This window comes from Medicago truncatula, chromosome 2 (assembly GCF_003473485.1).
Source record: "Medicago truncatula cultivar Jemalong A17 chromosome 2, MtrunA17r5.0-ANR, whole genome shotgun sequence".
Taxonomy (NCBI): domain Eukaryota; kingdom Viridiplantae; phylum Streptophyta; class Magnoliopsida; order Fabales; family Fabaceae; genus Medicago; species Medicago truncatula.
Window position 1 is genome coordinate 10,895,328 of NC_053043.1, and position 24,963 is coordinate 10,920,290.

General features: G+C 34.4%; 1 protein-coding gene and 2 long non-coding RNA genes across 5 annotated transcripts in view; 1 reads left to right on the forward strand and 2 right to left on the reverse strand.

The window, feature by feature from the left end:
- Window positions 1-2,194: 2,194 nt before the first annotated feature.
- Window positions 2,195-4,953, forward strand: LOC112419087 (uncharacterized). The gene is made up of 3 exons (XR_003009143.2): window positions 2,195-2,324; window positions 2,408-2,498; window positions 3,754-4,953. It is a non-coding gene; the product is annotated as an uncharacterized lncRNA (long non-coding RNA).
- Window positions 4,954-14,908: 9,955 nt separating this feature from the next.
- LOC120578148 (uncharacterized) lies at window positions 14,909-15,728 on the reverse strand. The gene is made up of 2 exons (XR_005644081.1): window positions 15,218-15,728; window positions 14,909-15,109 (listed from the first exon to the last, which is right to left on the reverse strand). It is a non-coding gene; the product is annotated as an uncharacterized lncRNA (long non-coding RNA).
- A 2,041-nt stretch (window positions 15,729-17,769) lies between these two features.
- The window catches only part of LOC11412926 (elongation factor G, mitochondrial), a 33,772-nt gene continuing 26,578 nt past the window's right edge, over window positions 17,770-24,963 (reverse strand). Inside the window, exons 1-11 of one of the 3 annotated variants that reach the window (XM_003594429.4) lie at window positions 24,096-24,818; window positions 23,076-23,407; window positions 22,835-22,997; window positions 21,682-21,756; window positions 20,375-20,470; window positions 19,451-19,518; window positions 19,278-19,344; window positions 18,548-18,586; window positions 18,356-18,416; window positions 18,123-18,247; window positions 17,770-18,035 (exon numbers count right to left, since the gene is read on the reverse strand). In XM_003594429.4, the coding sequence (XP_003594477.2) occupies window positions 17,958-18,035; window positions 18,123-18,247; window positions 18,356-18,416; window positions 18,548-18,586; window positions 19,278-19,344; window positions 19,451-19,518; window positions 20,375-20,470; window positions 21,682-21,756; window positions 22,835-22,997; window positions 23,076-23,407; window positions 24,096-24,392 (1,401 nt within the window). In that variant the 5' untranslated portion in view covers window positions 24,393-24,818 and the 3' untranslated portion in view covers window positions 17,770-17,957. Of the gene's footprint in view, window positions 18,036-18,122; window positions 18,248-18,355; window positions 18,417-18,547; window positions 18,587-19,277; window positions 19,345-19,450; window positions 19,519-20,374; window positions 20,471-21,681; window positions 21,757-22,834; window positions 22,998-23,075; window positions 23,408-23,829; window positions 24,027-24,095; window positions 24,819-24,963 lie in introns of those variants that run through there. The other 2 variants (XM_024777469.2, XM_024777470.2) reach the window with 2 other exon arrangements.

Genomic DNA, 24,963 nt, shown 5'->3' on the forward strand with positions numbered 1-24,963 from the left:
ATGCCACCTCTCGCATAGAGTTATCAGCAGGGCATGAGGCACGGTGGTGTAGCCCAGGTAAACCAAGTCATGTAACCCGCTCTCCCTAAGCGGATCCCAAAACCAATTCTCATTCCCGTTTGGGCGTCCGAGACTCAGGATCTTAGCCCCATGGTTAATCGGTTTTACCACACGGAGCTTACGAACCTGAAATAATAGAAAAATAAACATAGTTTATACAAACACACATAAAAAGAAAACAATTAAACATAAATAAGAGAATTAAAAAAAAAACACATATAAAAGTGGATATATAAATTAAACAAACACACATTTAAAGAAAATAATTAAACATAAAGAAAAAGAATTAAAAAAACACATATAAAAGTGGATATAATAATTAAACAAATACACATTTAAAAAAAATAATTAAACATAAAGAAAAAGAATTAAAAAAAAATACATATAAAAATGGATATAATAATTAAACAAACACACATATAAAGAAAATAATTAAACATAAAGAAAAAGAATTAAAAAAAACACATAAAAGTGGATATAATAATTAAACAAACACACATTTAAAGAAAATAATTAAACATAAAGAAAAAGAATTAAAAAAAACACATATAAAAGTGGATATAATAATTAAACAAACACACATATAAAGAAAATAATTAAACATAAAGAAAAAGCATTTAAAAAAATTACACTTACATTATCTGAATTATACCAAAGTGGCAACGCCACATGACTGACATAAGAGTGGAGCAAAGATAAGTCTGTCGGTTCACCAGGAAAGGGAGGGACCACAGGTAACACCTCAGGGGCAGCAGCTGCTGCAATGTCATCATCGTCTCCTACATGCTGCTGCTGTGGTATATGATCCTGGTCATACCCACCATCTGTCACATCGTGGTGTACCTGATCTTGATAATTCAGGTACTCCACCCCAGACTGGTCAACAACCTATGACTCCTCAGGCTGTGTAGCCTGAGAGCTCCCTGAACCATCTCCCCTCCGACCTCTACCCCTCTTTGGGATGTGACCGCTCTGCCTCTCCCTCCGGTGGCTTTGAATCATCGCACGCCTACCACCAATCATCTTAGATGGATCAATGGGGTCCTGATCGGCCATATCTACACAAAAAAATAATAAAATTAACATCATTCAACTTATACATTCAACCACTTTATCAAAAACACTAAACCTAAACTTTCACATTCAACCTAAAGATAACCTAAACATAACCACTTTCACATTCAACCACTTGACCAAAATAAACACATTGAACCTAAACATTATCATACACACTATCATTCACATTCAAACGTAAATAATCAAATGCATTATCATACACATTCAACCTAAACATAACCTAAGCCAAACATAATTCAATATACACATTCAACCTAATTCAATATACATTTTTCAATATACATTCAACCTAATTCAATATATACTTTTTCGAATTACAATCAAGATCATATCCATAACCTAAACTAACTAAATAATCAATAAAATTGTCATTGAGACATTTTATCAAACACTTTGTGTCCAAAGTATCAAACATACTCAAAATGCGTTCTTTTGCCACAATTCAAAACCACATTATACTCTAACATCATTCAATCATCAATTAAAGCAACTACATTCATTATAAACTACATGCAATCATAAAAAATTCAATTCCTACATCAACCCTAACCACATATGAAAACTACCATTTTTTTTTTATAAAAAAAAAACCTACCCAAACTAACATTATGATTAAAAATGAGTCAAGATACTTACTTGTGATTAAACGAAGATGATGCACTTAATTTTGCTGAAAAATCGAAATTGGAGAAGTTGGTTGGTTTGGAAAGATTTTGAACAATGAAGCAATACTCAGAAAACTGAGTTTCTGCTTCTGTTATGTTCAGTTCGCATCGGCAATTAACTACCGAGGAAATCCTTGGTAGTTAACTGCCGCCGATTTACTAAAACTTCGGCAGTAGGTAAATTACTCGTGTGTCTCAGCCAAACCAAACGTGGGAACAACAATTCTCAAAAGTTTGTATGTTTATAAAGATGAAAATGTATCAACATTAATTTTATCATATCTCTAAAAAAAATTAATTTTATTATATGAGTACCCAATGTTAATTGTCTTTTTTCTAGGGGAATTACGCATCTTTTATTAGTTCTCTTAAAAAAAAAAAAAAACTCACATACTTATTGCCAGAAAAGAATAAAAACCTGTTGTTGGTTGCTAGTATAAGTAGGACGGTTCTATTTGTAACCGTCATTACTCATCACACTACACTCTCATTCATTTCTTCATTCATCAACAAGAAACGAGGGTAAGGGAATTTATCAGATTCCGATTTCATTCCGCACGCGATTCACCATTGCTAATCGAAGTTTCGTTTTACTGTTCTCGTAGCTAATCCGTCGAGTATTGCATTCTGATTCGAAGATTCGGCATCGATCGGAATCCGTTTCTTCAGCCTAATCGCAGTGCTACATTGATCCAGGTATTGATTTTTTCCATGATTTAATTCATAATTTGGTTATATGATATGATAATAGTGTGTGATTTCGTATTTGTTGAACATGATTTATGAATCATTTTCTTGTTTATTTTCTTGTTTTGAATTCTGCGATTTAACATGTGTAATGTTAATTTTTGTTAGATTACTCAGTTTTGGTGTTATTTCTCAGTTTTTTCAGACTTGAGTTGAGTATTCTTATGTTTGGCCGGTTTGTACGTGACTTGAACCGATCCTAAGATATAAGCGCTTATGTATAAGCTGTTTTTATAGCCTTCATGCATGGTGCTACTATTACCTTGGCAACACTTAATCAGTTAACTTATGTAACATTATGGAGAAAGTTGGTTAAGTTACCTCTAATAGATGATAAGACCTGGTTTGAAAAAAGACGAAAAGTCAAAGTATAAACAAAGTCACCTCTTAAAATATTTAATACACAATTTTATTAATATGATGTTGAGTTAGGGAAGCAAATGAAGAATACATGTAACTTCTTTATACATTTTTGAACTGCTTAATGAGGCAGTATAACCCCTCCCTTTTTCTGTTTATTTGCTTTCAACCCATTTATGAAATGTTGCTAAAAATGTAATGCTTCCTATAGTTTATATTCTGGAGCTGTATGTCCATATCCATGCACAAATATTAATAATTAGTATCAAGACCAAGCAAATATTATGTAAGTTATATACCTAAATATTACATTTTTTATAAATTGTTGGCATATCCTTGTGTAAACCTGCAATCAGATAAGTAGTCTAATAGGTAATCTGCTCAAAGATTCAACTTGTGCAAACCAAGGCTATAGAATGTCATTAGCCTTTATACTATTCTTGTATCATCACTTGCTTGGTTAGTAACTTGCTATTTCGTCTTCCTTCTTTTAAGTGTGCGTCCCCTGATTTATTGTTACTGGTCATCATTGATTTTCATATTGAATCAAGTTTTCTATAATTTGCTCGAATTCTATTTTAATTTGCAGATCTATACTTCTAATTTGCTTCATCTTTTGCCTTTTTCATCAGTTCAAGTTAACAAAATTTTCTGTATTAATGTATTTTGGATTTAGTTGTTGATTGTTGATCTGAGAAGCATACAAGAGAGGTACATCAGATAGTAAAAAAGTTTAGTTATAATAATATGTTTCTATTCTTAAGTTTGGATTGTTTGTTTTAGCATCGAGACATTCAGTTGCCTATGTAATGTATGTAATCTAACTTAAACTTTTAATTTTAAGATTTTAGTTATTAAAGTTCAGGTTGTGAAAGCTTGATTCTAGGGTCAGTGGAAGTGGGGGGAATCAGTGTACACAGTTAAGGAAGCTTATTTTTATTTGAATGAATGTCAGACAAGGAAGTGTTTTGGGCTAAAGATGTGTGGAACCTGCTGATACCATTGAGATTGTCGGTGCTGGTCTGGAGGCTATTCCTTAATAGATTAGCCAATAAAGATAATCTAAGCTTTAGAGGTGTGAGGTTGAATTCATTGTTGTATTATGTTGGTGGCTGCGGTAGGCTCGAGACTGTGAACCGCGTCTTTTTTAATTGTGCTATTTTGTCGATGATTTGGCGCGAGTCGTTGAAGTAGCTCGGTGTTTCAGGTGTTTTTGTTGAAGGGGGATTTGAGCATCTAAATTTGTTCAAAGGTTTGGTTGCTGGAGGTAAAAACGTTCTTGAGAGGCTGGGTGTAATCTAGGTCTCAATTATCTCTTCCATCTGGAATGCTAGGAACGCAATGGTCTTTTAACAGACTGGTATTAATTGGGAAAAGGTTGCGGGTGAATATAAAGTTCTATCTTGGAGAGTTATTCGATTAAGATCTACAGGTTTTAACTTTCCCCGTTGCTAGTGGCTTGCTAATTCTTTGGACTGTCTGGGGGTGCATAGGTTTATGTAGGAGATGTTCACGTGTGTATTCGATCGTGTAGTTTTGTTTTTGGTGCTGCACTCTTCTCTTCTGTGGAACATCCATGTTGGTTCTGTTTTGGAGTCTATATGATTGTAGCATGGACTTTCTGTCGTAGGAGTCTAAGATTGAACAAATTAGGTGGTCAAATCAGCTATCAAAGGAACTGTGTTTAATATTTGTGTCGTCGGATCTAGTCCTTGTGTCGCTTTCATGAGCTGCTAGAAGGATTTTGGTTGTAATTCCTGAGCTGGTTTAATGGAACGCGGGATTTGAAATGTGGATACGGAATTTGTCAAATACGCTTTGGTTTTGATAGGAAGTATTACTATGGGAGCATGAAGGCTCTTTATATTCGGTGATAGTAGCTTGTTTATTTTGATGTATTTTATTAGGTCCTGTAAAGGTTTAGGCCTTTGGTATTGGTGTAATTAACATTCTAATCCTAGTACAACTTGTGCAAGGATTAGTGTTTTTAAATTTTTTATGCTTTTTTATAACAAAACAACAAAGTTTGGTTTGTTTGTTTTAAGCTTTAAAGCTTGGTTCGCTATTCCTGCACTGCATTTATTTGGAATTAGGTTATACTTGTTCTATACTTAGCCAATTGGAAAGAGACGATGGCCACCGAGCAATTAATTCTCTCTCTCTCTCTCCCCCGTTATATTTATTTTATTTAAATTATTTATTTTAAATGTTTATGAGGTGAGTGATATATGAAAACAACCTCTATTCTGTAATCATTGTAAAATGATTGGTCACCCTATTCAGCAATGTAAGAAACTTCAAGTTCAAGGAGGCACAAAAGTTGTATCCGAAGTGCAGAAGGGTTATCACAAGTCCCATTTTCTTAAAAAGAATAATGCTAGGCGCATTACTTTGTTTGATAAGGTTCTTGGAATTACAAATTCTATTCAAGTGGCACAACCTCCTTAGAATGTGCACATGACTTCCATCCATGAGCAGGAACATCGTAATCTTATTTCTCCTAATTATTCTTATTATTCTCTAACATAACTACTAAACCACCTTGCTTATTTAACTACCCTTCTTACCACTATCTTAATAAGGACAAACATAAGATAAATGTTTATTTGGTTACAATTCTAAATAAAAAATGTTCAAGCACACACGAAAGCATTTAACACCATCATATTCTCTTCTCTTCTATTATTTTTTTTATTTATGTGCGCGTGCGTTAAAAAAAAAATTATTTAGATTTCATGTGCGCATTTTGCTTCATTTTCTCTTGTAACATGTTGCTACCCTCACCGGTTGTGGAAATTGTTTGATTGTTTATGTGTCACATAATTGAGTCTCTTTAATATATAAAGAGACGTTAAGAACAATATCTAAGTTTTCCCTAAAAAAAATGGTATCCAAGTTTGATTTTTTTTCTTTAGTTTGGGTGTTTAGCCCTCTTTTTCCACAAAAATAAATATTATGGTTAAGTTTATTTAAGTATTTTTTTTTGTCTGTAATTTGTTTTTTAAAATATTTTAATGTAGTTTTAATGCTTTTTCCTTCTTATAAAGAAAATGGCGGCGAATTGTATTCTAAAGATGGCTCGGGTGGCTCGGATCAATATTGCGCTGCAGTCTATGCCCGTCCATCTGGACGCCTACGTAGACATACTACGTTGTCCCACTGCAGTCTATGCTTTTTCTGGGATTCTTGTTGGTGAAGGTTGATGGAGATGATATGATGATGAAAAAGAGGAGAAGAAGATGAAGAAAACCTAACGTTTTTTTAATTAAAACTAATCGAAATGACCAAAATGTATAACAGAGAGAAGTTAATGGACCAAAATAAATCGAATTTTAATTGAGGGACTAAAGCGATACTACCTAAATAGCTAAGGGACCAAAAATGCAATTCAGCCAATATGTTTCATATTAAGTGTATTGATAGCTGTCAATATTGTATTAATTAGGTGATTTGCTATACCATTGACCAACTTCTTGTAGGCATAGTTTAAGGAGACAAAATAGGCAAGAGATGTGTTATTTGAACAACCAATTGAGTGACAACTTTTGTGACAACCACTAATTTACAAAGGAAAGTAGATAGTTACACGGAAACCAAAGCAATAGAGAGAAAGTAAAAAAATAATGTGAGTATGAGAGATAAAATTGTCACATAGATTGTCACAAAATGGTTGTCAAAATATCATTTCTCATAGGGAATTATTTACAGATTCTGAGACATAACAGAAACTGATTTACTGTGTATACATTGAAAATTCTACTAGGTGAAATGAAAAAAAAAACATTTTTCGTTCCACAATTTTATTATGGTATCAAAGCTAGGTCATGATAAAAAGAAATATGTGGAAAAGAAAACTGAGGTGGTGAAGAGGACACCATCTCTGTATGATGTGAACTCTAATGACAACTCAGCAATCATAGGAGTAAGCGCAGAGCAATGGCAAACTCTTGTGAAGATTCTGAATAGTTAGAATAGAAATGCCGATGAACAAATGTTTGGTAAAAAAGCTTGGATCATCGACACAGGGGCTTCAAATCATATGACAGGAAATTTGAGATTACTTCAGGAATTGAAGAATGTTTAGGGATGTCCTGTGGGACTGCCAGATGGGCAGAAAGTTGTTGCGACTAAGATGGGAACAACAACTCTTGAAGGAGGGATGAAAATAAGCAATGTGTTATATGTGCCTAAATTGAATTGCAGCTTAATATCTGTGTCACAATTAATAGATGAGGCATATTGTGTAATGCAGTTCGCTAAGTCTTTGTGTGTGATACAAAATCACACTTCAAGAATGTTGATTGGTTTGGGCGAACAAATAGACATGCTCTACTATTTCAGAGGGATTCGACATGAGAAAGCATTCAAAGTTGATAATGGGTTGTCACTTGAGCTTTGGCATAGGCGAATGGGGCATCCTTCCTTGAAGATTACTGAGTTAGTTTCCAAGGTAAGTAGCAAAAATAATGATTATGGAAATAAAGCATGTGATATATGCCAAAGGGCTAAGCAAACAAGAGATAGTTTTCCTTTAAGCAATCATAGAGCTTCTTGTGCATTTGAACCGGTTCACTGTGACTTGTGGGGACCTTATAAAACTTCATCTTCTTGTGGTGCTGATTATTTTTTAACTATAGTGGATGATTATTCTCGAGCGGTTTGGATTTTCTTGTTGTTAGATAAAAAGGAAGCCCCTCGTGCCTTGTTGAACTTTATTGCATTAGTAGGAAGACAGTATGAAAAGGAAGTTAAAATGATTCGAAGTGACAATGGAGCAGAACTTGTCTATCCACTCCTTCAAAATATCAATCGAATGTGCGTTATCCTATTGCCCTTTATGCAAACTTTGAAAAATTCTCTCTGCAACATCGCAAGTTTCTTGCAGCTATGACTACTGAGAGAGAGCCTGTTTCATTTGCAGAAGCAGTAAAAGATAGCACATGGCGCTTAGCAATGCAACAAGAAATACAAGCTCTTGAAGATAATCAAACATGGACAATTGCTCCCTGCCAATGAATAAAAAGGCATTGGGATGTAAGTGGGTCTATAAAATCAAGTATCATTCTGATGGAACTGTAGAACAGTTTAAAGTTCGATTGGTTATTCTTGGAAATCATCAAGTTGAAGGCATTGACTACACTGAAACATTTGCTCCAGTAGCAAAAATGGTCAACGTGAGAATTGTTCTAGCAGTTGCTACAACAAAGAATTGGGAACTTCACCAAATGGATGTGCACAACGCGTTCCTTCATGGGGATTTACAAGAAGAGGTCTTCATGAAATTCCCGCCTGATTTTCACTCCTCTCAACTAGATATGGTGTGTAAGCTTCAAAAATCATTATATGGGTTGAAGCAAGCTCCGCATTGTTGGTTTGCAAAATTATCTTTAGCTCTCAAAGATTATGGCTTCATGCGGTCCTACTCAGGTTACTCCTTGTTTACGTTACAAGATAAAGCATACATTTGGTGGTACTAGTGTATGTTGATGATTTGATTATATGTGGAAATGATCATGACTCCATACAATGTTTCAAAGACTACCTGAACAAATGCTTCCATATGAGAGACTTGGGAAAATTGAAATATTTCTTAGGAGTAGAAGTCGCCAGATCCCCAGCAGGTGTTTTTCTATGTCAGAGAAAATATGCTCTAGATATCATTAGTGAAGTTGGTTTACTTGGTGCAAAACCTGCGAGTACTCCACTTGAAGAAAACCATCATCTTAGCCTTGCGAAAGGAGAACTTCTTGCTAATCCCGATAGCTATCGCTGGTTGGTGGGTCGTCTCATTTATCTTTGCTTTACACGACCTGAATTGTCATATTATGTCCACGTTCTCTCACAGTTCATGCAGCAGCCGCGAACCGAGCATTGGGATGCTTCTTTGCGTGTAGTTAGATACCTCAAAGGAAATCCCGGATAAGGAGTCATGTTGGACAGTAATTGTGATCTGCAACTGTATGGATGGTGTGACTCTGACTGGGCCACTTGTCCTCTTACTCGCAGGTCTCTTACCCGATGGGTTGTTTTCTTAGGTAACTCCCCCATCTCTTGGAAAACTAAAAAAATAACATACAATAGCGCGTTCGTCCGCTGAAGCAGAGTATCGTTCAATGGCTAGTACCACATGTGAACTGAAGTGGATCAAGGGAGTTCTTTCTAGCCTTGGGATAAGTCATTCCATGCCTATACAACTCTATTGCGACAGTCAAGCTGCGTTGCACATTGCAAAGAATCTCGTCTTTCATGAGCGTACTAAGCATATTGACGTGGATTCTCACTCCATCCGCGATGAGATTTTTTGTCACAACTTGCAACCATCTTATGTTCCCACTCGCACACAACTTGCAATTACATTTACAAAAGCTTTGGGTCGTGGTAAGTTTCATTCCTTACTTGGCTTGGAGTCTGCATGCACCCACTTGGGGGGGGGGGGGGGGGGGGGGGGTTAATAAGAAACTGATAAAATATGTTTCATATTAAGTGTATTCATAACTGTCAATATTGTATTAATTAGGTGATTTGCTATACCATTGACCAACTTCGTGTAGGCATAGTTTAAGGAGATAAAATAGGCAGAAACTAATATACTTTGTATACATTGAAAATTCTATTAGGTGAAATAAAAAAAAACCATTTTTGGTTCCACAGTTTTATTAGTATTGCTTCTCATATGTTTTCCTTAGCTGAAAAAGTCTTGCTTGGGCACATACCCAACACCTCAATTTTGGGCACATACTCACATAAAATTAACAAAATTAAATAAAAAGTATTTAGTCATATCAATTGATATATTATAATTTTATTTTCTATTAACTTTTTCTTACTTTTGCATGTGTGTCCAAAATTGAGCTGTTACGTTTGTGCCCAACCAAAACTTTCTCTCCTTAGCAATCTACCATGACAAATTGCCACAATTTAACATGATGGAATCGATGGTCTCATGTTTTCTCCCAGGGTCATTGATTCTGATATTGTGAGTCATACATAGTTTTAAAGTAAGTACTTTGTAGCCATATCCATACATCCATTTTCCCCGTCCTTGGCCATATCAACACTTAACCAACCACGTTCATTCCTTTGGGGGCGTTTGTTTGGGAAATAAAAAGTACATTCATGAGAATAGAGAATGGGAAAAAAACATTACCGTGTTTGGTAAAAAGGAACATAAATGATATATCTAGGAATGAATAATACCCATAAATTTATTCTACCCAAAGTTTAGCTATTTTTATTCCCATGAAAAAGGTTGGGAAAAAATTAAATTCCCAGGAATGATAACCCACATTCTACTCTTTTTTTAGCAAAAACCCACGTTCTACTATATAACCCACGTCCCACGATGACTAAAAAGTGTAGCTAATGATTTTTCTTTTCTTTTTTTTAATTAAAAAACAATTTATATTTTGACAAAAATCCCAAGGATTTAAAATGGTAAACAACACTATTTAAAAAATTCCTAGAAATATAATTTTCATTATTGTATTCGTGGAAAAGTTCATTCCAAGACTTTATTTTTTCATCCATATAACAAACACACCCTTAATGTTTGTGTCATTTGAAAAAATTGGAGATCAATATTTAACAGGAATAATTTCTAAATTGTGTAACTTAACAACCATGATTTAAAAGTTTTATTAATTATTTTATTTTCAGGAATCAAGACGTGATGCAAAAATTATGATGGAGTTTATCAAACCGCAATTTTTGTTCCTAGAATTGGACGAGTTCAGGAGAGATACTTTAGAATTGGTAAAAATATAGTACTATTTTTTTTAGAGGATATATATATATATATATATATTATTTATTTATCATTATTTATACTATCTAATTTATTTTATTTATTAATCAATTTAGGAAGATAGTGAACTTGGTGTTGCATATAAGGCAGCACTAGCCATGGGGATTGAATATGCTTTAGGAGACCTTGACCCGTTTGTAAGTGAAATTTATTTTCCATTCTTTTGATATGATAATGATATTTAGTTTTTTTTATCTTGCAAGTGAAATTTATATTTTCATTCTTTTGATATAAAATGATAAACTTTTCAAATTATGATGGTAGGATACGTGGTCATGCAAGATTAAAAAGACTGAGGAGTTATGTGAAATCTTTGGAGAGAAACATGTAAGTGTATCTACTTATTTTTATTAAATAATAATATTGTTATCACTATATTACACATTTGGTCGCATTATGTGTTTTGTACTTCCACTTTATGTTTTTTTTTTTTTTTTGACAAAAAGTGGGAGGGTATTTGAAATGATGTTATATTCTTCTCTATTTTCACATTAATAAATTACAATATTTTGTCAATGTAGAAGAAAAAATTGGAAAGGGTCGCGAAAGATATGGTTCACATCGATACTTGCAACTTGTAAGTTTAAAAAAAAAAACTATAATAATAATTTTTTTATAATGAGTAAATAATTTTTTTTTTTTTTTTTGTGTTGAAGGATTATGACATACCGACTATGGCAGCATGCTCAGAAATTTCCATCAATATTAGCATTGGTCGGCTACAAACACATGTTTGGGATGCACCATTACTGGAACATGATAGTAATGTTCAAAACTAAAAAATTACTCTTATTTTTATTATATATTTTCTTTTAATATATCAATTTTTTTTTTGCTAGAAACCTTCGCATGAAGGAATATTAAAAGAAGCCGAAATGCTTGAAGAATACATGCGACGCGAGAAGATAGGTATGAACAGTAGGATTTGAGTACTTTCAATTTTATTATTTTCTTGCTTCATTTTGAGTTAATTTACTAACTTTTTTAAGGAACAATTATTTTCTATTTGGGAGTCTTTGGTATTCATTATTGGTGGCTTCTAGGCGAGGCATTAAATAGGTCCCTCAATCATGTAGGCTCTGTTTGGTAAAAATAGTGGATAGCTGATAAGTTAGCTGATAGCTTTTAGCTGATAAGTTAGCTGATAGTTTTTAGCTTATAAGCTAACTGAAGTGTTTGGTAAAAATAGCAGTTCAACTAGCTGATAAATGTAAAATGACATAAAGGATATTCTTAATTCATAATAAAAATTATATCATTAATTTAAGTATTTGTAATTTTGTAAACTAATTTTTCTTTAAAAAAATACTTTAAATTTATTAATTTAATATATCCTATGTATTATAAATTAAATTAAATTTTATTCACTAAAATTTTATCTTATATTTATTATCATTTAAGTGTTTCTACTTTATAAAGAAAATAACATTTACCTCAAAAACAAAAAAAAAAGGTAGCACTAATAGAGTAATACTAATAACAGAGAATAAAGAAAATAACACTTACCTCAAAAAAATAAAATAAAAAGTAACACTAATAGAATAATAGTATTTTGTTCCGTAAAAAAAAAAAACTAAGGTATATATTTTTTCAAAAAAAAAAAAAGGCCAGCTGATATATATACAAAAATTGGAATAAAGGGATAGTAGTCTTTATTACGTAGCTTATTATAAAAATTATAATGGATAAAAATACAATTTAAATGAAATAATAAGGGTAAAATTGGAAGAAAAAGTGAGAAGCTATAAGCTATAAGCTCAAACGCTACTTGGAATAGCTTTTGAAAAATAGCTTATAAGCTCGTGAAATAAGCTATAAGCTCATGGTGAAAAAGTGTTACCAAACAGAGCTTTTTTTGTCAAACGAGTTTATAAGCTATAAGCTAAAAGCTAAAAGTTCTTTTTTTGGTTTCCCAAACAGACCCGTAGTAGGGTCAAGAAACGCGTGTTCGAACCCAAATTCCCAATCGGGTGTCATATAGAGGACTTGCTCAACAAATTTACAATACCACAAACATATATTACATAACTTAATTCAACATAACATCATGTAGTGCAACACAATAAAGATTGTTGCATAATGAGGCTTTTAACACAAGTACAAAAAGTTGAAGAAACATGGAGATGTTGCTGCTTGTGCAAAGGAGAAACTTTAGTTAAACATTACTCAAACATTTGCAATATCATTTGTGTGTGTGTGTGTGTTTATGTGTGCTGATTTGTGTTGGGCTACATAGATTCAGGTTATCAACCTCCTTCTTGGTCGACTCAAGGCTAGACAGTGACTGAGGCAAGCAGAAGACATCTTGATGTTGACATATATGAGTAATATGGTGTACATATTACAAGTCCCAAATTCTCCTTAATACTTTCATTTTGAATCCTATCTTGTATGATATGACAACTCATCTTTCATAACCTTTTTGCATATACAACTCTAGGTTTCTCCCTAAAAAAAAAAACTCTAGGTTTACTTTTTCGTTGCATCTTCCAAAAGATTTTGTTTCGTTAGTCTCATACAACATTGTACGTATTACAATTGTGTAGAAATATTGACTTTTATCTTTCTTTTTTTCACAAGTACAACTCCTTTAAACTTGAGTTTCTTGAGTTTTGAGTGGTACTTTTTCATCACGTATTTTAAACTTGAGCTTGAGTTTTAGTCCTTGCAAATAGGGGTCATTTAAAATTTGGTTCCTTAATTCATTAATCCTGACATTTTGCCACTTCAAAATTTAATCATTTAAACTTTCGTCCCTCTTCCCACTTAATCACTGTCACGTCACTAATTAGAAACATATGGAATGGAATGGAATGACTTTTTTGCCCTTAATGAGGTCTGACACATGCGAAATTACCCTTTTGCTCCTTTATTCTTGTTCCTTCTCCAAAACCCAAATTGCAATCTCTCTTTTTCTCTCTCCCTTTCCCGTATAATCTTCCAGAACCAACCTCCATGAAACACTCTTGCTGAGCATCAAACCCAACAACCCAGAAAGAGCATCTTCAAAGTGATAACTGTGTTTTCAGTATTCATCTCACCATCAACATGATGTTCATTCTCAAAATTTTCTTCTACTCTGTTTGCTTGCTTTTTCATACTCATCGCATATAAAGTTGCTTGCTTCAAGTCTATAATTACGTACGAACCCTATATAGTAAGTAGTACAAACATACACAATCAAAAACTCAAACTCAAACTCAATCTAGGTCACACAAAGACAACAAATGAACCATCCCAAACCAAAATACCTAATTCACCTTTCACTCTTCAAATTTCTTAACCCTCTTCAATAAATTTCCACTTTCCCCAAACTCATTCATCTTCAACAATGGCGGATTCATCTTCTCCTGCAACCCTACAACTCAATCCTCAAACCAATTTAGAACCTTCACCTCCCAACCCAATCCCTAATCCCACCCGATCCAATTCCTCAATCATCACAATCGCAATCGCAATCTTCAACGCCTTCACCTGAATTGAGATCGATGCTGTTTACCGGCGAGGATTTGATTTTTCCGGCAAACTGGGAAAACGATTTGGTGAAACACTTCAAGGATGGAAGAAAATGTTTACAAACAAAGATTTGATACACTTACCTTCGAATGAAACACTTGAAGGATTGTGTTTAAAGACAATATGGGGAAAAACTTCAAGGATTGAAGACACAAAAGCCAATTGGGACCACCACGTGTATTTCTAAATTATTTTAGTGAATGATGGAATTACTTAAAGGGATGGGGGTATTTTTGTCAGCACACTATTTTTGTGAGTCAGCAACGTTTTATCCTATTCAACTGTGCCACGTTAGCTAATCAGTGACGTGGCAGTGATCAAGTGGGGAGGGAGAGAGAAAGAGAGAGACACTTTTAAATGATTAAATTTTGAAGTGGCAAAATGCCAGGATTAACGAATTCAGGGATAAAATTTTAAATGACCCCTATTTGCAGGGACTAAACACATATAAAAGCCTTTTAAAAATAAACTGCAGAATTAAAGTAAATATCCATACATGCAAACAGTTAAGGTCCATAGTATCAAACTTTGCTTTCTTCTCAATAACCTGCCGCAGGTATTGCACATCACAAAATACAACAAAATCACAGAAGTTTTAACCACAATAAGAAACTTCCAAGAAAAATTGAACAAATTTGTAGCCTAAGGGTCTCTTAGTAAAAGCAAAGAACAAAGTAACTAGAAAAAAAGAGACTGTTCTAATTCTTCTCTTTTAAATGGATCACCTGACAAGCAAGGTGTTTTGAATTAATGAAAGGCTGACATTGATGTTCTAATATTACAGGAAAATAGCAGTAGTGGTATTGAATACTAAAAGAAAACGATACTAGTTGATGGAAGAAGAATCACAGCAATTTCATTGGCCTCTGCCCTAAATCCACTGCATAATTGAACATATGTACACACATATCAACAGAGAGAAGAATAAAAATCAAAATATAGACTCTAAGGAGAAGCAAAATCAGTGTCCAAAAAAAAAATGAAATACCTCTTTTCGATGGCAACATATAACACAAGGAAGAGAAATATCTTCAGGGAAGGTGAAGGGAGGTAGTGATGACTTCGCTGAAAATTACTGAAAATTGTAATCATGAAGTAACTTCCAAAAATGAAAAATAGTAATTGTAGTATCAAACAAAACATGTCCACACTTGCCTCTAAATTCCTCATGCGGTATTTACTTCCTACAAGAGTGATTTCCTTTTTCCATAGGTACTGGTCTGGATTACACTAAGCCCTGTAGACGTGACACAGTCGATAGATACACTGAAACTGTAACTCGATTGGCTTAAAAATAAAAAAAAAAACAAAAGTTGAGAAATGGATGCAGTGGCATTTACTTCATTTACATGAGTTGGTTACAAGAAATAAATCATAAAAAGACATAATTTAAGTATATTAGTTCTTCAAACATGATTGAGGTCTTTTCATTTGACATTTGAACACAATACAGTGTAACCTAAATCTCAATCAAATGAAAGAATAAACAATCAATTTAGTCCCTAACCTGGGAGGCCAAGTAACAAAATTGATGAATTGGCCCATCATCTTGCTTGTTCATGTACCACTCTTAGAGCAGCTCCACTATATGGTAAGATCAGACAATTTTCTTCCATTTCTCAAAGGAAGATATTGAATTGCACACAAATCTCAAGTCTAAGTCCTCCCCTGATAGGAAAAACCTTACTCTACCTTCATAATTTGGATGCCAAATATTAATTGAGTGAAAAATATTCATAGAGGGGGGTAGCTCAACTGGTTTGAGCTAAGGGGAAGGAGGTGTAGGTCCAGGGTTCCATGTCCTGACAAGGAGAAAAAAAAACTAGCATAACAATTAACCAACTAACATTTGCCATTCAAAAAAAATAAAATAAAAACAAATATGAGAAGTAAACAACTATACTGGACTGAAGAAGAACCCAAAAATGCTTATCTGAAGAAGAAAGGTTTTTTTGTTTTGCTCCCCTAAGAAATTTTACTAAGTAACAAAGAATAATCAGAGAGGAAAAAAATCAAAGAGAGACACGACACAAGACCTCAAGCAGCCAGTTAGAGTTTGTTTTCCTTACAATTTGCTGTTTTTATTAATTTCTGTTTTTTTTTTCCGTTCACAAGTAATTGAGTAAATTACACTCTAGAATTGTTCATATCAGTCCCTCTTATGTTATCCCTCTGCCTCAAATTAGGAGTCCCTTTTGGTTGTGTATAGGAAATGGTGATTCTATAAACATCAGGGAAGATAACTTGATCCCTTATCACAACGGGTTTAAACTCCTAACCCAAAATTATTGGGAAACAAATGTTCTCCAGGTTAGGGATCTATTGGATAAGGAAAATAATTATTGGAACTCAGATGTTTTGGACAGAATTTTATCTCTGTAGATAAGGAAGCCATTCTTAAAATACCCCTACACAATCCAGACGAAGAAGACAGCTTATCCTGGATGGGAACCAGAGATGGCATCTATTCTGTCAGGTCAGGCAACTACCTTATTAAAAGTGGGATAAGGACCAATGTGAGGGTACTTCCAATCAGGATATAAACAAAAACCTTTGGCAAAAGGTCTGGCAGGTCAAGGCTACTCCTAGACAGCAAACCTTGATTTGGAGGATCATAAAACAATTCATACCCCTCAGAAGTGAACTAAATAGAAAAGGATTAGGAATAAGGGGAAATTTTCTCTGCCCTAGATGCAATGAAGCACTGGAACCTATGAAACTGCTTCAAAGACTGTATTTGGGCAACCCAAATTTGGTTTGGGTCATCCCTGGGGTGAATTTCAATCAACACACAGATACCAACTTTATAGTTTGGCTTATAAACATGATATATAATGCTGAATCTCATGTTCTAGCTAACATTTATGCCATTATAGACCAGATTTGGATAGCCAGAAACAAAAGGCATTCGATATCGAAGATACTGCAGCTCAAAAATATATCAAGGAATCAGAAAACTTCAACAAGGTGAATGCAAATGGACTACAGTAAAATAGGAAAGAGATCTCAACAAATCAATTTCAAAAAACAAAAATGGATTCCACCCCATAACAACGATGCTTATAAGGCTAATTGTGATGCTAACCTGGGATTGGATGGTTACCGGTGCATGGCCACTGTCATCAGAGACTCACAACGAAGAGTGATAGCAGCGTCAAGTTGGAAGGAACACGAATCTATGGACAAAATAGCAGCTGAAGCTTTAGCTGTGCAGCGAGCACTGAACATCACCCAGAATTGTTGCTTGCGGGACATCAAAGTTGTTTCGGATTGTGCAACGTTGTTCAAAGAAATTAATATTTGAAAGATCGAAATTTGGGGGAAAATAGTGAGTCAAATCCAGCAAACCCCAGATTCATTCCGAATGATTAGAGGAGGAGCCAAATAACATTATGGCCCAACTGTTGTATGACATTCCCAATTAATAATATATATAATTTTTTCAACAAAAAAAGTGACCTGACATAATTTGGTGTTTGTGTGTAGATTTGCATTCCACAATTATTTTTAAATTTTGCAATGTTAATTCTAAGTTCAAAATATCATAAATAATTTATTTTATTTACATGTGTAATGAAATACATACATTTAGAAATTAAAATCAATAACAAATGCACAGTAAATGTAATATAGTAGATACACAAGCATAACGGCAAATCAGATCTTTCATTTATGCAAGAGTTAAAAAGAAAACATTTGCACACGTGCTCTCATCACCAAGTTATAATTTAACACATGATTTCTGAGTTTATCAAATTAATCATTATCAATCGATCATTGGCATACCCCCTCGAAACTGGTGATTCCTGCAGTCATTTAAAAATCAAGACGTCATGATAAGAACATCAAATTTATCACATAAACGAGAAAGGTAAAATGAATAAAACTACAACCTCCCCCATCTCCAAACCATCTCGGGAAGTTGTAGAATCCTTTCCTTGGAAGCCATTCAAATATTTTGAAGCATCAACAGAAGTACTTCTTGTATATCTTACTAACCCATCAGTAAAAGTATCTCCTGATTAAATAATGAACACGTAAAAAAAAAATTGTCGCATTTAACATTTGTTTCGCCTAGAAACAGTTTCTCTAAATTCACTACGAAGGCTATGCCAAGAATACGAACCTGGTACATAATTGACATTAAATACAGCAACTATTTCTCCAGCATGAGCCTCTTGAATTACCTGCCGATTTGGAAGAAGAATCCCAATTAGAATTTAAAGAGAGATATGGCAAAACAATTATAATAAAATTCTCCAAAGACATCGATTTTATGAGAAGATCCACTCATCATGGTGAAAAGCTAAAAACTAACATCCAAACAATCATTACGCTTCCGAAACAATCGAGGAACCTGCATTTGTAGACAATAAAGGTTTCAGCCACAAAATCACAAATTTCAAAATGCAATAAATGAAAGCAGAGGCATGAAAATGTTCTTATGAGAGCATAACACCAAATATTGTTTTCAATCATGTTTCATGCCTTTGAACTAGTACAAGCTAAAACTAGCACTAGTCATTGTTGTAGCAATATTTTTAGAAAGAAAAAAAAAAGGTATAAAATGAGGTGACAAGACTACAATATGCAAGAGGATAATATTAGAAGTATGGTTAAATAGATATTTTTCTATAGGATAAGTTCTTGAAAAATTAGTCGATATTGCTGCATGTAGGAAGTAGCAAGTAAAAGTTTGAATCCAATCGCACTTTGTGTCAGAGACCTGAATCCGTGGACTACTAAGAAATTGACAATCTGAGGGTAAATTAATATTGAAAGATCCCATAATTTTGTATATCTTTGTAATTTATTCTTCCCGTCACAGTTTAATTACAACAACTACTATTGTAGATTTGGAGTTTGGAAAACATATCGTTAATGCAATCTTGAATTGAGCCATATACTAATAAAAAAATGAACAAACTATGTAACAAAAAACCAAAACTAGGTAACATAGCAAAAATAGATGCAGATCCACAGCGCAAAACACCATGTGCACAAGACTAATGCAATCAAACTAGAACAGTGAGGAGCCTTAAACTTACCTCGAACGTCTTGCCAGTGTTAACGTTTGTAATAAAATCCCCCTTCCGAATGACACCCTCATATATTCTTCACCCAATAAAAAAAGATCAATATATATAGATATAGATATGCATATACAAGACAAAACATACAATTTGAAATAGGATTTAAGCATATTTAAAGATCAGGGTACCTTAGATATGTTATCTGACCATGCTTCCAATTCTCCTTCAATGTGAAAGCCGATGCCACAAGCGTACGCTGTTAAAATAGCCCAATAATACTCTTTTAGTAGAAAAATATAAATAACAACAACCATGTTTATCAAGATTCTGTAGAACAATGCAGTCTTTGCTATTGTGTGGTGCACAGGATCAGAGTGTGTATAACTGTGCGGTCTTTTTTACTAAGAGCCCCAAGTTTGTCTCTGAGATTACAAAACTGAACATTGGGCAATGGCTTTGTGAGAATGTCAGCAATCTGAGCCCGAGCAAGAACATATGTCACAACTAGAGACTTTAGCAAGAACCTTTTTTCAAACAAAGAACAAATCAAGGCCTGTATGTTTAGTTCTAGAATGCCGAATTGGATTATGACTCAAAGCAACAATGCTTTGATTGTCAGAATAAATGATTTGTGTGGAGGGGAACTTGCAGCTGATTAAGTAATAGGATAATATAACACCTTAAACGTAGCTAGGGTTATGAACCACCAAGTAAGGACCAAGACATAAGAATGCCCTGGAAGTGGGCCTCCTTTTATCTTACATCAGATGCCCAATCAACATTGCAAAAGACTCATTTTGAAATGGAGGGAGTTTTTTAATGTTGTGAGATGTGATTTATGTTTTCAACTTTTAAAGTAATTTTCCTATTATCATTATCATGATTTACATATATAGATGCATTAATTTGGATTTTGTTTTTTTGGGGGACATGCTAGAAACTTATAACGTTATTTCACACGCATTAATATATTTAAGTCAAATACGGATATTTTCTGTTTCTAGTGAATCTAAATATCCAAGATTCAAGAAATTGGCCACATAATTAGAAACTCAAATTGCAATTTCTGACAATCAAGATAACAAAGGATAAAGTTTCTTTAAATCTGGTACCTTTTCCCCGTTCTTAGATCGTTCGAGAGCATAAGCACTAGCTTCAATTGGACAGGGCAAATAATTAGTTACACCATCCAAAAGTAGTTGTAGCCCCTGTAGCAGAATCAGAACATGAAAAATGTAAGAGTGATAAAACACAATATTAAGAGCTGGCTTGTATTGTATGCATTATTCAAGCCAAAATCAATGTTATCAAATAGCGGCCATGACAGATTGCAGTGAAGGATTTTTGCCAACTGTGATGGCCAATTTGTGATCAAAGACGGCGGCACCATGGTGTTTTATGGCAGAAATAGTGCCTAAAGATGGAGGACTTTTGGCCTTCTTCCATGGTTCACCGCAATCATTAACACCAGCCGAAATAGCAAAAGCGCTTACAAAGAAAGAACCCTCAGTAGAGCTACAAACTCTTTTGATTCTCTGTCCACAAACTAATGACACAATTATGGCTCTCAGTCCCCACTCCTAACTATAAACCCATAGTTAGGTATAACTAACTGGCCAACTCAACATAACAAATAACTTTCCTCCATAGCCCACCTCTCTTTCTTCTAGTTTATATCTTTTAGATAATAGGTCACTTTGGGCTAGAACCCAACATTTGATCCAAGTCCTTTTCAGCCTCATCATCTGATGTAGGCCTAGGATTATGGGTGGTGTCTTGCATATGGATTTTCAAAGACTTGTTTGTGATTAAAAAAAACAGTTGTCTTGCATATGACAACTTCTGTAACAAACCCTTATAAGAGAAGAAAGTTGCCAACTTTTCAAAAGAATAGTAGATCATAAATCAGATTTCCCCCCTATATAACCATAGTAAGGGAATGGAAAAGCTTAAAATATAGATAGTTTTCAAACACAGCTGGATTCTAAGTAAACATTATCAGACGGAGATTGCTCTATCATTATTTATTGTTTATCAAAACAGTTTAGATTTATATGACACAGATTGCCCTTTTATTATTTATCGTTTAACTCTATAAAGTGCCTTGTACTAAGCTCTGGGGTGGGACATAAGATTTGGCCAGATCCAAAAAGTTTGCAAAGCCACCTGACATTTATGAACCAACTAGTAGCCATCAACGTACTAAGAATCCTATAAGTGAAATCAGTTTCCAAAGTGAAGTCTCTTGAAACTAATTAAATTACATCATAATCATAGTAATAAGTCAGAATTAAAGAAAAAGAGAGCGTGATGCATCTACCTGAGAAAAGTACATGATGCACATATGAATTCAAGGTTAAAGAAAAAAGAGCATACAACACAGAATGCACATATGAATTCAAGGTGATTCAACGTTTACCTTATTATATTTGAAAGCATCACCCATGAATACTGGTATAAATTTGTGTGCTATGGTGGCCCTACGAACTGCTTCCTACACACAATAATAACAAAAAGAAAATTATTTTCAAAATAGTACTCGGATAACTACTTGTTTTCATATATGAAATATCAATACATCTAAAAATACATATAGGAAAATGCATCGGCCTGCAAAGATGCATGGACAAAAAGTGGGTTTTCCAAAGGATCTAACCCTAAAACTTAATGCATGCATAAAATGGATTTGAATCAGGAATTTTTTCTTCAACGTCATCTCAGAATTTCTGAGGGATAATACTGGTCAATATTAGTGTATATATGCCTAGTTAAACTATTTACAAACACCGATGTAAACTGATTCTGTTATAAGGTTAGCTGGAACTTAGAACAGTTAGCAAACACTCTCCCTACATATACTTCACTAGTTCGCTCGTGTAATCAAATTCACTTAATGAAACATATTCCAGATTAAGAATACTTATCTTTCCTCTGTCTACCTTCTCTATTAGAAAAATCAGCTAACCTATGCTACTAAAAAAAGCAATGCAAATGAGATTTTGGAAGTGGTTCCCATCAAATCAGCCATGGACATGTGTGATTCTGGTGTGCTTGCCACTGTTGTCTACTATATGCATAAGTACACAGCATATAGATAACATACCCGTATAGATACCTGTTGAAAATTTGGGGCCTAACTCATCCTTACAAAACCAACTTGTAAGGTGAGGAGTGCCTCCTCTTTATAAACTCTTATCAAGAGCCCTATCTATCTGAAGTGGAACTAAATCCACGCCCACAAAGCCAACACAATGAAGGTGTTGGCGGCTGCAATGAAAGCAAATCAAAAGCCGCAATTAAGGCAACTAGGGGCGGACCGCAATAAAGGCGGAATTTCCAACAAGACCCATGCAACATTTTATAACGTTACAAAAGGACACATTTGTGCTTTTTTTAAGTTGATACACATCTAGGATGCTCAAACTCGAAGATTGTCGGCACTCTATGACAATATGTTGATAAACTATTTGTTAGAAGTAGAACATATGACAAATCTTCACAAAATGTAAACTAAGTAATAAACATGCAAAACTCTAATGAAAAAAAACAAAAAAAAAGTGTTGCCCCCACACCTCAAGATCAGGTGCTGATATGGGCTTGTCACAGCGAAAAGCTTCAGCAAGTTTATCGTCCACCTCAGACACAGTTTGTATGAGCTCACGCCTTTTTTCTGACACGAAGTCTTCCATATCTTCAGGAACTTCTTCAGGGACTTGTTCAACGACAACCTTTTCTCTGCAATAGGAACCATTTGAGTGAATAATTTGAAGAATAATGTTGGGTATAACCGATGCAGAAGTTACAGAAACAGACACGTGAAAATAGTAGGCCTTTAATTGAACAAGATCAACAAGTCCCTTAAAATCATCTTCCAAGCCTATAGGAACTTGGATTGCAGCACTATGATGTTGAAGCTTAGATCTTGCTTGGTCTATAACCTGCCACGGATTTGCTCCCTTGTGGTGAAGGCTGTTGATAAATACAAGTCTTGGAAGTTGATATCTTAACATTAGCTTATCAAAAGTAATGGATTGAGTTTGCACCCCAGCAACGCTAGAAAGAGCAAGAATGGCACCGCAATCAAAGGCAGGCAAAGCAGTCTGAACCTCCTCAAGAGTGAAATCAGGTGAGTGAATTATGTTAATCTGCAAGGAAAAAATTTATATGATTATTATTTATAAAGAAAGTGAATGTAAGAAATAATATAAACAACATAAACTGAAGGCTTGACGATATATGTATATCAGTTTACTACCACCACCACCGCCAATAGTCACATAATTGAGAAGAATTCGGTATATATGGGGTATAGAGCTCCGGTACGCATCGGTTCGTAGTACTAGTAATACCTAATTAAGTATAGTAAGCTATCTTAATATTGCAAAAAGGTAGAAGGATTATAGTAGCGAACTGCAGCAAACTAGTGTACAGTTTCCAAAATATTTTTTTATGTTTAGTTTTTTTTCTTTCTTTCTTTCTTTCTTTTTGTATCAATGTTATTTTGCAAGAGACGTCCTCTTTCTCAAAGGCTCAAAAAAGGTTTTCTTGCAAAATGTATTCGCCCCACCTGAAGTTTTTCTTTCTTTTATCTCCTACTCAACCTCTTCTTCGTCTTTCTTCAATCTTCACCCACTTGTCTCGGTTCGACTCGACGAATTACAGTGAAATTAGTGCAAACCAATTCACAAAAGTAACATGAACCACGCACTAACCAATTCGCGGCATGTCAAGAGAATTATGTGACTATACTTGAAAGACAATTAGAACAACTTACTAAACTAAGTCCTAAGAATGTAATAAGTATTGAAAAGGTGAAATTTGATGAGTATCTACCAAATAGTTTTGATAGTTTTTCCAGACGAAAGAATTGACAGCTGGGCGTCTCCCCTGTATATAGCAGATAGTATGTTTTATAAAACCATAAAATTTAGCATAATATATCTCCTCTTCTCTACTTAAGTCATCCTGTAATCTATCCTCTATGGAGCTTCCCTTGCTAGGGACGTCGTTGAGCCCCGATATCCATATGTTCCGCACCCGTTTCACTGACTCCGACTCCGACGAAAACTGACGGCGGAGCTGCTGGAAACTGGAAGAAGAGAGAAAGGAGGACCTTGAAAAACGACCCATGTTGGTGGCGGTAGTGGAAGATATTTTGAAGAAAACCGCGGCGCCGCAAATTAGAATCAGACCGAACCTAACTGCAGATCCTTATTTTAAGTTGATGTTGAACTCAGCTGTGTGTGTTCCTTGAAACATGTTTTTTTCCGTACCATTTCAGATACACAGTTTAATTTTAATTACACCTCCCTTAAATAGAAGACCTATATTTTACGGGAAAACCGGAAATGACCTATATTACAGGGAGTAAAGATCTATTAACCTTTTTTTTTTTTCCTTCACGGCATTTCGTTTTTTGTTCACAAATTATTAGAGTGAATAGGAAAATAAAACCCACGAATACGACGAGTTGCTCGTGGATTTTTCGTCATTTCGTTTTTTTTTCACATTAAATAGAAGATACGATTGGGAAAATTGAGTTAATTCTAGGCTAAACTACAGTTTTGACCCCCTAACTTTATCAATGTTGCGATTTTAACCCCCTATTAAAAAAATGAAAATTTTACCCCCTATGTTTTAGCCCCTTTGCAAAAGTGAACTTTTGGTCAATTTTGACCAGGTCAACGCTTGCGTGGCAGCC